Source organism: Tachyglossus aculeatus, chromosome 7 (assembly GCF_015852505.1).
Source record: "Tachyglossus aculeatus isolate mTacAcu1 chromosome 7, mTacAcu1.pri, whole genome shotgun sequence".
Classification (NCBI taxonomy): domain Eukaryota; kingdom Metazoa; phylum Chordata; class Mammalia; order Monotremata; family Tachyglossidae; genus Tachyglossus; species Tachyglossus aculeatus.
In genome coordinates, this window is record NC_052072.1 from 2368300 (window position 1) to 2381670 (window position 13371).

At 42.4% G+C, this 13371-nt stretch overlaps 1 protein-coding gene across 5 annotated transcripts in view; it reads right to left on the reverse strand.

Annotated features, from left to right (window-relative positions):
- Positions 1 to 13371, reverse strand: part of DNAH7 (dynein axonemal heavy chain 7) — a 356587-nt gene that overhangs the window by 276951 nt on the left and 66265 nt on the right. For all 5 annotated transcript variants that reach the window (XM_038748902.1, XM_038748901.1, XM_038748903.1 and 2 more), the window contains 4 exons: positions 12853 to 12980; positions 10514 to 10592; positions 6317 to 6541; positions 2049 to 2195 (listed from right to left, as the gene is read on the reverse strand). In XM_038748902.1, coding sequence (XP_038604830.1) covers positions 2049 to 2195; positions 6317 to 6541; positions 10514 to 10592; positions 12853 to 12980 — 579 coding nt within the window. The remainder of the gene's footprint in view (positions 1 to 2048; positions 2196 to 6316; positions 6542 to 10513; positions 10593 to 12852; positions 12981 to 13371) is intronic.

Here is a 13371-nt window from a genome sequence, read left to right on the forward strand (position 1 = left end):
TAATGTATTGTATACTTGTATTGCATTGTATACTTGTATACTTGTCAGTATACAATATATACAGTATATATTGTATAATTATATACTTAGTATACAATATATACAATACATATCGTATATATTGTACTGTATATATGTTTGTGTGTATTTATTACTCTATTTTATTTGTACATATTGATTCTATTCATTTTATTTTGTTAATATGTTTTGTTTTGTTCTCTGCCTCCGCCTTCTAGACTGTGAGCCCAATGTTGGGTAGGGACCGTCTCTAGATATTGCCAACTTGTCAATATAATGTATTGTATACTTGTATTGTTTTGTATACTTGTCAGTATACAATATATACAATATATATTGTACTGTATATATGTTTGTATGTATTTATTACTCCATTTATTTTATTTGTACATATTTGTTCTATTCATTTTATTTTGTTAATGTGTTTTGTTTTGTTGTCTGTCTCCCCCTTCTAGACTGTGAGCCCACTGTAGGGGAGGGACCGTCTCTAGATGTTGCCAACTTGTCAATATAATGTATTGTATACTTGCATTGTATTGTATACTTGTATACTTGTCAGTATACAATACATATTGTACTTATATATGTATATATGTTTGTATGTATCGATTACTCTATTCATTTTATTTGTACATATTTATTCTATTCATTTCATTTGGTTAATATATTTTGTTTTGTTGTCCATCTCCCCCTTCTAGACTGCGAGCCCGCTGTTGGGCAGGGACCGCCTCTAGATGTTGCCGACTTCTCCTTCCCAAGCGTTTCATCCAGTGCTCCGCACACAGTAAGCGCTCAATAAATACGATTAAATGAATGAACAAATGAATACAGAGACAGTCCCTACCCAACAACGGGCTCGCAGTCTAGAATCAATCAATCAATCGCATTTATCGAGCGCTTACTGTGCGCAGAGCACTATCCTGTATATATGTATATATGTTTGTACATATTTATTACTCTATTTATTTATTTATTTTACTTGTACATATCTATTCTATTTATTTTATTTTGCTAGTATGTTTGGTTTTGTCCTCCGTCTCCCCCTTTTAGACTGTGAGCCCACTGTAGGGGAGGGACCGTCTCTAGATGTTGCCAACTTGTCAATATAATGTATTGTATACTTGTATTGTATTGTATACTTGTATACTTAGTATACAATACATATTGTACTTATATATGTATATATGTTTGTATGTATCAATTACTCTATTCATTTTATTTGTACATATTTATTCTATTCATTTTGTTAATATATTTTGTTTTGTTGTCCGTCTCCCCCTTCTAGATTGCAAGCCCGCTGTTGGGCAGGGACCGCCTCTAGATGTTGCCGACTTCTCCTTCCCAAGCGTTTCATCCAGTGCTCCGCACACAGTAAGCGCTCAATAAATACGATTAAATGAATGAACGAATGAATACAGAGACAGTCCCTACCCAACAACGGGCTCACAGTCTAGAATCAATCAATCAATCGCATTTATCGAGCACTTACTGTGTGCAGAGCACTATCCTGTATATATGTATATATGTTTGTACATATTTATTACTCTATTTATTTTACTTGTACATATCTATTCTATTTATTTTATTTTGCTAGTATGTTTGGTTTTGTCCTCCGTCTCCCCCTTTTAGACTGCGAGCCCAATGTTGGGTAGGGACTGTCTCTATATGTTGCCAACTTGGACTTCCCAAGCGCTTAGTCCAGTGCTCTGCACAGAGTAAGCGCTCAATAAATACGATTGAGTGATTGATTGATATACTAAGCGCTTGGGAAGTCCAAGTTGGCAACATCTAGAGACGGTCCCTACCCAACAGTGGGCTCACGGTGTCTTTCGGTGTCTTTGGAAGCTCGTTTCTCTCTTACTCCATGATGGTTTTCTAGATTTCTATTCTACTCTAGACTGTGAGCCCGCTGTTGGGTAGGGACCGTCTCTATCTGTTGCCAACTTGGACTTCCCAAGTGCTTAGTACAGTGCTCTGCACACAGTAAGCGCTCAATAAATACGATTGATTGATTGATTGATTGATTTTACCTTTTCCGTCGCCACATCCAGCTTGGCGTTCAGGGCCTGGGCTTTTTTGAGGTATCTGTGGACTTCCTGAAGGTCTCCGAAGGTGGTGAATTCCTCGGCTTGCTTGGCGTAATTCTCCAGCTCATCAGAAAATCTCTCGCGGCGCAACTAACGCAGAAAGGAGGCTGTATCAATCGAGGTTACTTATGGATCGCTCTCTAAGCGCGGAGCACTTGAAGGAGTAATAATAATAATAATAATAATAGCATTTATTAAGCACTTACTATGTGCAAATGGCCACCATAGGGACCGTCTCTGAATTGTGAGCCACCCCGGGACAACCTGATCACCTTGTAACCTCCCCGGCACTTAGAACACTGCTGTGCACATAGTAGGTGCTTAATAAATGTTATCATTATTATTTTTATTATTATTATTCTCCGTGCCTCAGTGACATCATATAGTAGGTGCTTAATAAATGCTATTATTATTATCATTATCATTATTATTATTATGTGATGTCACATAGTAGGCACTTAATAAATGCTATCATTATTATTATTAATATTATTCTCCGTGCCTCAGTGACCTCACATAGTAGGCACTTAATAAATGCTATCATTATTATTTTTATTATTATTATTCTCTGTGCCTCAGTGACATCACATAGTAGGCACTTAATAAATGCTATTATTATTATTATTATTATTATTCTCTGTGCCTCAGTGACCTCACATAGTAGGAGCTTAAGAAATGCTATCATTATTATTTTTATTATTATTATTCTCCGTGCCTCAGTGACATCACATAGTAGGCACTTAATAAATGCTATCATTATTATTATTATTATTATTCTCCGTGCCTCAGTGACATCACATAGTAGGCGCTTAATAAATGCTATCATTATTTTTATTATTATTATTCTCCGTGCCTCAGTGACCTCACATAGTAGGCGCTTAATAAATGCTATTATTATTATTATTCTCCGTGCCTCAGTGACCTCACATAGTAGGAGCTTTATAAATGCTATCATTATTATTTTATTATTATTATTCTCCGTGCCTCAGTGACATCACATAGTAGGTGCTTAATAAATGCTATCATTATTATTTTTATTATAATTATTCTCTGTGCCTCAGTGACTTCACATAGTAGGCACTTAATAAATGCTATCATTATTATTTTTATTATTATTATTATTCTCCGTGCCTCAGTTTCCTCCAGTGCTTAATGGGGATGAAGACCGTGAGCCCCACATGGGACAGGGACTGCATCCAACCCTGTTTGCTTGGATCCCAGTGCTTAGTACAGTGTCTGGCACACAGCGCTGGGTAGGTTACAGGATGATCAGATTGTCCCATGTGGGGCTCACAGTCTTAATCCCCATTTTACAGATGAGGTCACTGAAGCCCAGAGAAGTGAAGTGACTTGCCCGAAGTCACACAGCCGACAGTTGGTGGGATTTGAACCCAGGACCTCTGACTCCAAAGCCCGGGCTCTTTCCACTGAGCCACGCTGCTTCTGTAGCAGCGAAGCACTTATTATGTGCTAGACACTGTACTAAGCGCCGGGGTAGAGAAAGTTAATCAGATCAGACACTTTCCCTATCCCACATGGGCTTCGCAGTAGGACCAGGGATTGAATCTCCATTTTTTACAGTTAAGGAAACTGAGGCTCAGAGACTGCCCTAGGTCACACAGCAGACAAAGGGTGTAACCTCCCCAGCGCTTAGAACAGTGCTTTGCACATAGTAAGCGCTTAATAAATGTTATTATTATTGTTATTATTATTATTATTATTATTATTATTATTATTCAGGATTAGAACCCAGGACCTGAGTCCCTGGCTCACGCTCTTTCCACTAGACCATGCTGCCTGAAGATCCTCACATTATTAAGTTGAGCATTTTAACCTTATTCATCATCATCAATGGTATTTATTGAGCACTTACCGTGAGCAGAGCACTGTACTAAGCGCTTGGCAGAGGACAACTCAACAAGACCCAGGCATACTCCCTGCCCACAGCAAGCTTACAGTCTAGAGAAGCAGCGTGGCTCAGTGGAAAGAGCCCGGGCTTTGGAGTCAGAGGTCATGGGTTCAAATCCCGGCTCCGCCACAGGTCAGCTGTGTGACTTTGGGCAAGTCGCTTTCATTCATTCATTCAATCGGATTTATTGAGCGCTTACTGTGTGCAGAGCACTGGACTAAGTGCTTGGGAAGTACAAGTTGGCATCATATAGAAGTGAAGTTGGCACTTCACTTCTCTGTGCCTCAGTTCCCGCATCTGTAAAATGGGGATGAAGACTGGGAGCCCCCCGTGGGACAACCTGATCACCTTCTAACCTTCCCAGTGCTTAGAACAGTCCTTGGCACATTGTAAGTGCTTAACAAATACCATTATTATTATTGCTGTTGTTATTATTACTACTTCAGTTCTCTGGGCCTCAGTGACCTCATCTAAAAAATGGGGATGAAGACTGTGAGCCCCGCCATGGGACAACCTGATCACCTTGTAACCTCCCCAGCGCTCAGAACAATGCTTGGCACATAGTAAGTGCTTAACAAATACCATTATTATTATTATTGTTGTTATTATTACTACTTCACTTCTCTGGGCCTCAGTGACCTCATCTGGAAAATGGGGATGAAGACTGTGAGCCCCACGTGGGACAACCTGATCACCTGGTATCCCCCCAGCGCTTAGAACAGTGCTTTGCACATAGTAAATCCCTAACAAATACCATCATTATTATTATTACGGGTGGGGGGGGGGGTTCATTCATTCATTCATTCAATCGTACTTATTGAGCGCTTACTGTGTGCAGAGCACTGTACTAAGCGCTTGGGAAATACAAGTTGGCAACATATAGAGACAGTCCCTACCCAACAACGGGCTCACAGTCTAGAAGGGGGAGACAGGCAACAAAACAAAACATGGAGACAGGCGTCAAAATCGTCAGAACAAATAGAACAAGAGAAGCAGCGTGGCTCAGTGGAAAGAGCCCGGGCTTGGGAGTCAGAGGTCATGGGTTCAAATCCCGACTCCGCCACTTGTCAGCTGTGTGACTTTGGGCAAGTCACTTCACTTCGCTGGGCCTCGGTTCCCTCACCTGGAAAATGGGGATTAAAACTGTGAGCCCCATGTGGGACAACCTGATCACCTTGTATCCTCCCCAGCGCTTAGAACAGTGCTTTGCACATAGTAAGTGCTTAATGAATGCCATCATTATTATTATCACTATATATCTATAATTCTATTTATTTTGTTGGTATTGACACCTGCCTACTTGTTTTGTTTTCTGTCCGTCTCCCCCTTCTATCAATAAATACGATTGAATGAATGAATCTTGTACCTCCCCAGCGCTTAGAACACAGTGCTTGGCACATAGTAAGCACTTAATAAATGCTATTATTATTATTATTATTATTATTATTATTATTATTATTATTATTATTATTATGACCTAACTCCCGGGCCTGTGCTCTAGCCACTAAGCCACGTTGCTTCTCCAATTTTTCCCCTCCCCAAACTGACAGGGAGGAAAGGGAAGGGGGGAAAAGGAAGGGGGAAAGGACAACCCATATCCCAGTTGGTCCACGCTTCCAATAATGATAATAATAATGATGATGATGGCATTTGTTAAGCGCTTACTACATGCCAAGCACCGTTCTAAGCGCTGGGGAATCAATCAATCAATCAATCGCATTTATTGAGCACTTACTACGTGCAGAGCACTGTACTAAGCGCTTGGGAAGTACAAATTGGCAACACATTGGGAAGATAAATTGGGACAACAACAAATTGGGAAGATACAAGGTAATCAGGTTGTCCCCCGTGCAGCTCACGGTCTTCATCTCCATTTTACAGATGAGGGAACTGAGGCCTAGAGAATCAATCAATCGTATTTATTAAGCGCTTACTGTGTGCAGAGCACTGTACTAAGCGCTTGAAGAAGTAAACAACTTGCCCAAATGGCCAGGGCGTTTCCCGTTTCCTCGATCTCCAGAGGCAATCGCGTGAAGCGGGGCGGAATAATAATAATAATAATGATGGCATTTATTAAGCGCTTACTATGTGCAAAGCACTGTTCTAAGCGCTAGGGGAGGTGACAAGGTGATCAGGTTGTCCCACAGGGGGCTCACAGTCTTAATCCCCATTTTACAGATTAGGTAACTGAGGCCCAGAGAAGTTAAGCGACTTGCCCAAAGTCACACAGCGGACAAGCGGCGGAGCCGGGAATCGTCTGAGAGAGAAATCCAACGGCTCGGAAAACGTTTGCGGAGCCCACCTTCAGAGCCTCTTGATACTGCCCTGATTTCTCTTTGATAATCTTCCTGTGCTCGTCGAAAATCTCGGCCATCCTGCCGTACCACTGGAAGACGTTATTGTTCAGCCGGATGTCGGCCGGGGAGAAGGCGGTGGACTCGATCAGGAAAACCAGGCAGTTCTTGGAATCCACCAGGCGCTGCCCCAACTCCATCATCTCGACTGTCTCCACCTTCTGCATGTAGGCCTGGGACGGGGAAAAGGAAAGGAAAGGAGAGGTGGGATCTGAATGGAAAGTTGTTTGGAATTGCTTCGCCTGTCAAAATGGGTGGAGGATTCCCACCTCCTTCCAGGAGTCTTCCCCGATTAGTTTCCCTGAATGGTTTTGGGATTTTTTTTATGGTTATTTGGACACCTGTCTACTTGTTTTGACGTCTGTCTCCCCCTTTTAGACTGTGAGCCCACTGTTGGGTAGGGACCGTCTCTATATGTTGCCAATTTGTACTTCCCAAGCGCTTAGTACAGTGCTCTGCACATAGTAAGCGCTCAATAAATACGATTGATTGATTGATTGATTGACCGTCTCTCTATGTTGCCTACTTGTACTTCCCAATCAATTATATTTATTGAGCGCTTACTGTGTGCAGAGCACTGCACTAAGCGCTTGGGAAGTCCAAGTTGGCAACATATAGAGACAGTCCCTACCCAACAGTGGGCTCACAGTCTAAAAAGGGGGAGACAGAGAACAAAACCATACATACTAACAAAATAAAATAAATGGAATAGATATGTACAAGTAAAATAAATAAATAAATAAATAAATAAATAGAGTAATAAATATGTACAAACATATATACAGGTATGTATGGTTTTGGGATTTTTTATGGTTATTTGGACACCTGTCTACTTGTTTTGTTGTCTGTCTCCCCCTTCTAGACCGTGAGCCCGTCGTTGGGTAGGGACCGTCTCTCTATGTTGCCGAATTGTACTTCCCAATCAATCAATCACTCAATCGTATTTATTGAGCACTGACTGTGTGCAGAGCACTGTACTAAGCGCTTGGGAAGTCCAAGTTGGCAAGATATAGAGACAGTCCCTACCCAACAGTCTAAAAGGGGGAGACAGAGAACAAAACCAAACATACTAACAAAATAAAATAAATGGAATAGATATGTACAAGTAAAATAAATGAATAGAGTAATAAATATGTACAAACATATATACATATATACAGGTATATATGGTTATGGGATTTTTTTATGGTTATTTGGACACCTGTCTACTTGTTTTGATGTCTGTCTTCCCCTTCTAGACCATGAGCCTGTCGTTGGGTAGGGACCATCTCTCTATGTTGCCAATTTGGACTTCCCAATCAATCAATTGATCGTATCTATTGAGCGCTTACTGTGTGCAGAGCACTGCACTAAGCGCTTGGGAAGTACAAGTTGTCAACATATAGAGACAGTCCCTACCCAACAGTGGGCTCACAGTCTAAAAGGGGGAGACAGAGAACAAAACCAAACATACTAACAAAATCAAATAAATGGAATAGTTATGTACAAGTAAAAAAATAAATAAATAAATAGAGTAATTAATATGTACAAACATATATACATATATACAGGTATGTACGGTTATGGGATTTTTTATGGTTATTTGGACACCTGTCTACTTGTTTTGATGTCTGTCTCCCCCTTCTAGACCGTGAGCCCGTCGTTGGGTAAGGACCGTCTCTCTATGTTGCCCACTTGTACTTCCCAAGCGCGTAGTCCAGTGCTCTGCACACAGTAAGCGCTCAATAAATACAATTGAATGAATCTCCCCTCTCCTCAAGACCCTCCGGTGGCTGCCCACCCCATCCGGATCAAACAGAAACTCTTTACCATATGCTTTAAAGTGAGATATTTTTATATTTGTATTTTATTGGACTTCTATGTCCTTCCACTAACAGCTTAGGAAAGGGCAAAGCCCATTCATTCATTCATTCAATCGTATTTATTGAGCGCTTACTGTGTGCAGAGCACTGTACTAAGCGCTTGGGAAGTACAAGTTGGCAACATATAGAGACGGTCCCTGCCCAACAGCGGGCTCAGAAACAGCATGGACTAGTGGGTAGAGCCCAGGCCTGGGAATCAAAGGACCTGGGTTCTAATCCCGGCTCCACCCCTTATCTGCTGTGTGACCTTGGAAGAATCACATCTCTATTACTCTATTTATTTACTTATAGTCCATGCTGTTTCTGAGCCCACTGTTGGGTAGGGACCGTCTCTATATGTTGCCAACTTGTACTTCCCAAGCGCTTAGTACAGTGCTCTGCACACAGTAAGCGCTCAATAAATACGATTGATTGATTATATTACTCCATTTATTATTACTCTATTTATCTATTATTACTCTATTTATTTATTTATTATTACTTTTAGACTGTGAGTCCGCTGTTGGGTAGGGACTGTCTCTATATGTTGCCAACTTGTACTTCCCAAGCGCTTAGTACAGTGCTCTCTGCACACAGTAAGTGTTCAATATAAATATATTCATATATATTCAATAATCAATATATACGACTGATTGATTACTCTATTTATTTATTTTATTTGAACATATTTATACTATTTATTTTATTTTGTGAATATGTTTGGTTTTGTTCTCTGTCTCCCGCTTCTAGACTGTGAGCCCACTGTTGAGTAGGGACCGTCTCTAGATGTTGCCAACTTGGACTTCCCGGGCGCTTAGTCCAGTGCTCTGCACACAGTAAGCGCTCAATAAATACGATTGAATGAATGAATGAATCTCTTCTCTGTCCCTAAGTTACCTCATCTGGAAAATGGAGATTAAGAGTGTGAGCCCCAGGTGGGACATTCATTCATTCAATCATATTTATTCATTCATTCATTCATTCCTGTGAAGGCTCACAGTCTTCATCCCCATTTTACAGATGATGTCACTGAGGCCCAGAGAAGTGAAGTGACTTGCCCAAAGTCGCACAGCTGACAAGTGGCGGAGCCTGGATTAGAACCCATGACCTCTGCCTTCCAAGCTCGGGCTCTTTCCACTAAGCTACGCTGCTTCTTCCTTTGAAACCAGCCTGGGATTCTTCAATCAATCATACTTACTGAGCATTTACTACGTGCAGAGCACTGTACTAAGCGCTTGGGAAAGCAGACACGTTCCAGCCCAGAACGACTCAATAAATCGATAGTATTTATTGGGCACTTCCTTTATGCAAAGCACTGTATTAAGCAGTTGAAGGGGGCAGGATGACAATAAAGGGAATAGAGACAATAAAGAGAAGCAGCGTGGCTCAGTAGAAAGAGCCCGGGCTTTGGAGTCAGAGGTCATGGGTTCAAATCCCGGCTCCACCACTTGTCAGCTGTGTGACTTTGGGCAAGTCACTTGACTTCTCTGGGCCTCAGTTACCTCATCTGTAAAATGGGGCAGAAGACTGTGAGCCTCCCGTGGGCCAACCTGATCACCTTGTAACCTCTCCAGCGCTTAGAACAGTGCTTTACACATAGTAAGCGCTTAATAAATGCCATCATTTTTATTATTATTATTCTCTGGGCCTCAGTGACCTCATCTGTAAAATGGGGATGAAGACTGTGAGCCCCCCGTGGGACAACTGGATCTCCTTGTAACCTCCCCAGCACTCAGAACAGTGTTTTGCACATAGTAAGCACTTAATAAATAATGTTAATAATAATAATAATAATAATAATAGCATTTGTTATGCGCTTACTATGTGCAAAGCACTGTTCTAAGCGCTGAAGGGGATACAAGGCGATCAGGTTGTCCCATGTGGGGCTCACAGTCTCAATCCCCATTTTACAGATGAGGGAACTGAGGCTCAGAGAAGTTAAGTGACTTGCCCAAGGTCACACAGCAGACATGTGGCAGAGCCGGGATTAGAACCCATGACCTCTGACTCCCAGTTCTGTGCTCTTTCCACTGAGCCATGCTGTTTAATAATAATAATGATGGCATTTATTAAGCGCTTACTATGTGCAAAGCACTGTTCTAAGCCCTGGGGAGGTTACAAGGTGATCAGGTTGTCCCACGGGGGGCTCACAGTCTTCATCCCCATTTCCCAGATGAGGTCACTGAGGCCCAGAGAAGTCAAGTGACTTGCCCAAAGTCACAGAGCTGACAAGTGGCAGAGCCGGGATTATGTTTCTCATTATTAATATTATTAGCTGGTCCCCGACTGCAAAGGCGAGCCTACCTTTAACTCCATGAGGGCGTGGGTGTTGGAGGGTGTACTGAGCGCCTTTTCTGCTATCTTCTCAAAGTCGTCGCACAACCTGAAATGGCCGAGAAGACAGTCAGGCGGCAACTCATTCACTCATTCATTCAATCATATTTATTGAGCACTTACTATGTGCAGAGCACTGTAGTAAGCGCTTGGGAAGTACAAGTCAGCAACATATAGAGACGGTCCCTACCCAACAGCGGGCTCACAGTCTAGAAGTAGCAAAAAAAAGAGGGAAATTTCGGCCCACACCCAGTCACTTCTCCTTTCCCTTCTGCTCTCTCCCTCCTGGTCACTTCATTTCTTTGAGTTTTTCCACCAGATCGACTGTTCTTGGACGCGAAATCAATCAGTCAATAATATTTATTGAGCGCTTACTGTGTGCAGAGCACTGGACTAAGCGCTTGGGAAGTCCAAGTTGGCAACGTATCGAGACGGTCCCTACACAACAATGGGCTCACAGTCTAGAAGTAGCAAAAAAAAGGGGGAAATTTCGGCCCACACCCACTCACTTCTCCTTTCCCTTCTGCTCTCTCCCTCCTGGTCATTTCATTTCTTTGAGTCTTTCCACCAGATCGACTGCTCTTGGACGCGAAATCAATCAATCAATCAATCAATCGTAGTTATTGAGCGCTTACTGTGTGCAGAGCACTGTAGTAAGCGCTTGGGAAGTGCAAGTTGGCAACATATAGAGACGGTCCCTACCCAACAATGGGCTCACAGTCTAGAAGCAGCAAAAAAAAAAGGGGAAATTTCGGCCCACACCCAATCACTTCTCCTTTTCCTTCTGCTCTCTCCCTCCTGGTCACTTCATTTCTTTGAGTTTTTCCACCAGATCGACTGCTCTTGGATGCAAAATCAATCAATCAATCAATCGTATTTATTGAGCGCTTACTGTGTGCAGAGCACTGAACTAAGCACTTGGGAAGTCCAAGTTGGCAACGTATAGAGACGGTCACTACCCAACAATGGGCTCACAGTCAAGAAGTAGCAAAAAAAGAGGGAAATTTCAGCCAACACCCAGTCACTTCTCCTTTCCCTTCTGCTCTCTCCCTCCTGGTCATTTCATTTCTTTGAGTTTTTCCACCAGATCGACTGCTCTTGGACACAGAATCAATCAATCAATCAATAATATTTATTGAGTGCTTACTGTGTGCAGAGCACTGTACTAAGCGCTTGGGAAGTGCAAGTTGGCAACATCTAGAGACGGTCCCTACCCAACAGTGGGCTCACGGTCTAGAAGTAGCAAAAAAAAAGGGGAAATTTCGGCCAACACCCAATCACTTCTCCTTTTCCTTCTGCTCTCTCCGTCCTGGTCATTTCATTTCTTTGAGTTTTTCCACCAGACCGACTGCTCTTGGATGCAAAAATCAATCAATCAATCAATCGTATTTATTGAGCGATTACTGTGTGCAGAGCACTGTAGTAAGTGCTTGGGAAGTACAAGTTGGCAACATATAGAGACGGTCCCTACCCAACATTGGGCTCACAGTCTAGAAGTAGCAAAAAAAAAGGGGAAATTTCGGACAACACCCACTCACTTCTCCTTTCCCTTCTGCTCTCTCCCTCCTGGTCATTTCATTTCTTTGAGTCTTTCCACCAGATCGACTGCTCTTGGACGCGAAATCAATCAATCACTCAATCGTATTTATTGAGCGCTTACTGTGTGCAGAGCACTGTAGTAAGCGCTTGGGAAGTGCAAGTTGGCAACATATAGAGACAGTCCCTACCCAACAATGGGCTAACAGTCTAGAAGTAGCAAAAAAAGAGGGAAATTTCGGCCCACACCCAATCACTTCTCCTTTCCCTTCCGCTCTCTCCATCCTGGTCATTTCATTTCTTTGAGTTTTTCCACCAGATTAACTGCTCTTGGACGTGAAATCAATCAATCAATCAATCGTATTTATTGAGTGCTTACTGTGTGCAGAGCACTGGACTAAGCGCTTGGGAAGTACAATCAATCAATCAATCATATTTATTGAGCGCTTACTGTGTGCAGAGCACTGGACTAAGCGCTTGGGAAGTCCAAGTTGGCAACATCTAGAGACGGTCCCTACCCAACAGTGGGCTCACAGTCGAAAAGGGGGAGACGGAGAACAAAACCAAACATACTAACAAAATAAAATAAATAGAATAGATATGTACAAATAAAATAAATAAATGAATAAATAGAGTAATAAATCCATACGAACATATATACAGGTGCTGTGGGGAAGGGAAGGAGGTAAGATGGGGGGATGGAGAGGGGGATGAGGGGGAGAGGAAGGAAGGGGCTAATAAAGAAACCTTTGCGAGGGTTGGCGATTCTTTACCTCGTATTTAAGTCCTGATGGTCTCTGAACATCTTCATTCGAAGTCTCCCACAGATGGTCTCCGCTCGCTTGGACAAAGACCTGATCAATTCGTCACAGTGAACTTCGAACATTCCCAGACGGATGAACTGGAACGAAAGGATGGCGGGATCCGTCTTGAGGATCGATGAACGGTATCGCGCTTGACCAATCAATCGTATTGAGTGCTTACTGTGTGCAGAGTTGGACTAAGCACTTGGACCAAATCAGGTTTGGACCAAACCTTGTGACCAAAGTTCTGATTCATTCAATCAATCAATCAATCAATCGTATTTATTGAGTGCTTACTGTGCGCTTGGACCAAATCAGGTTTGGACCAAACCTTGTGACCAAAGCTCTGATTCATTCAATCAATCAATCAATCAATCGTATTTATTGAGCGCTTACTGTGCGCAGAACACTGTACTAAGCGCTTGGGTTCCTCTCCCCTTCATCCCCCTCTCCATCCCCCCCATCTTTCCTCCTTCCCTTCCCCACAGC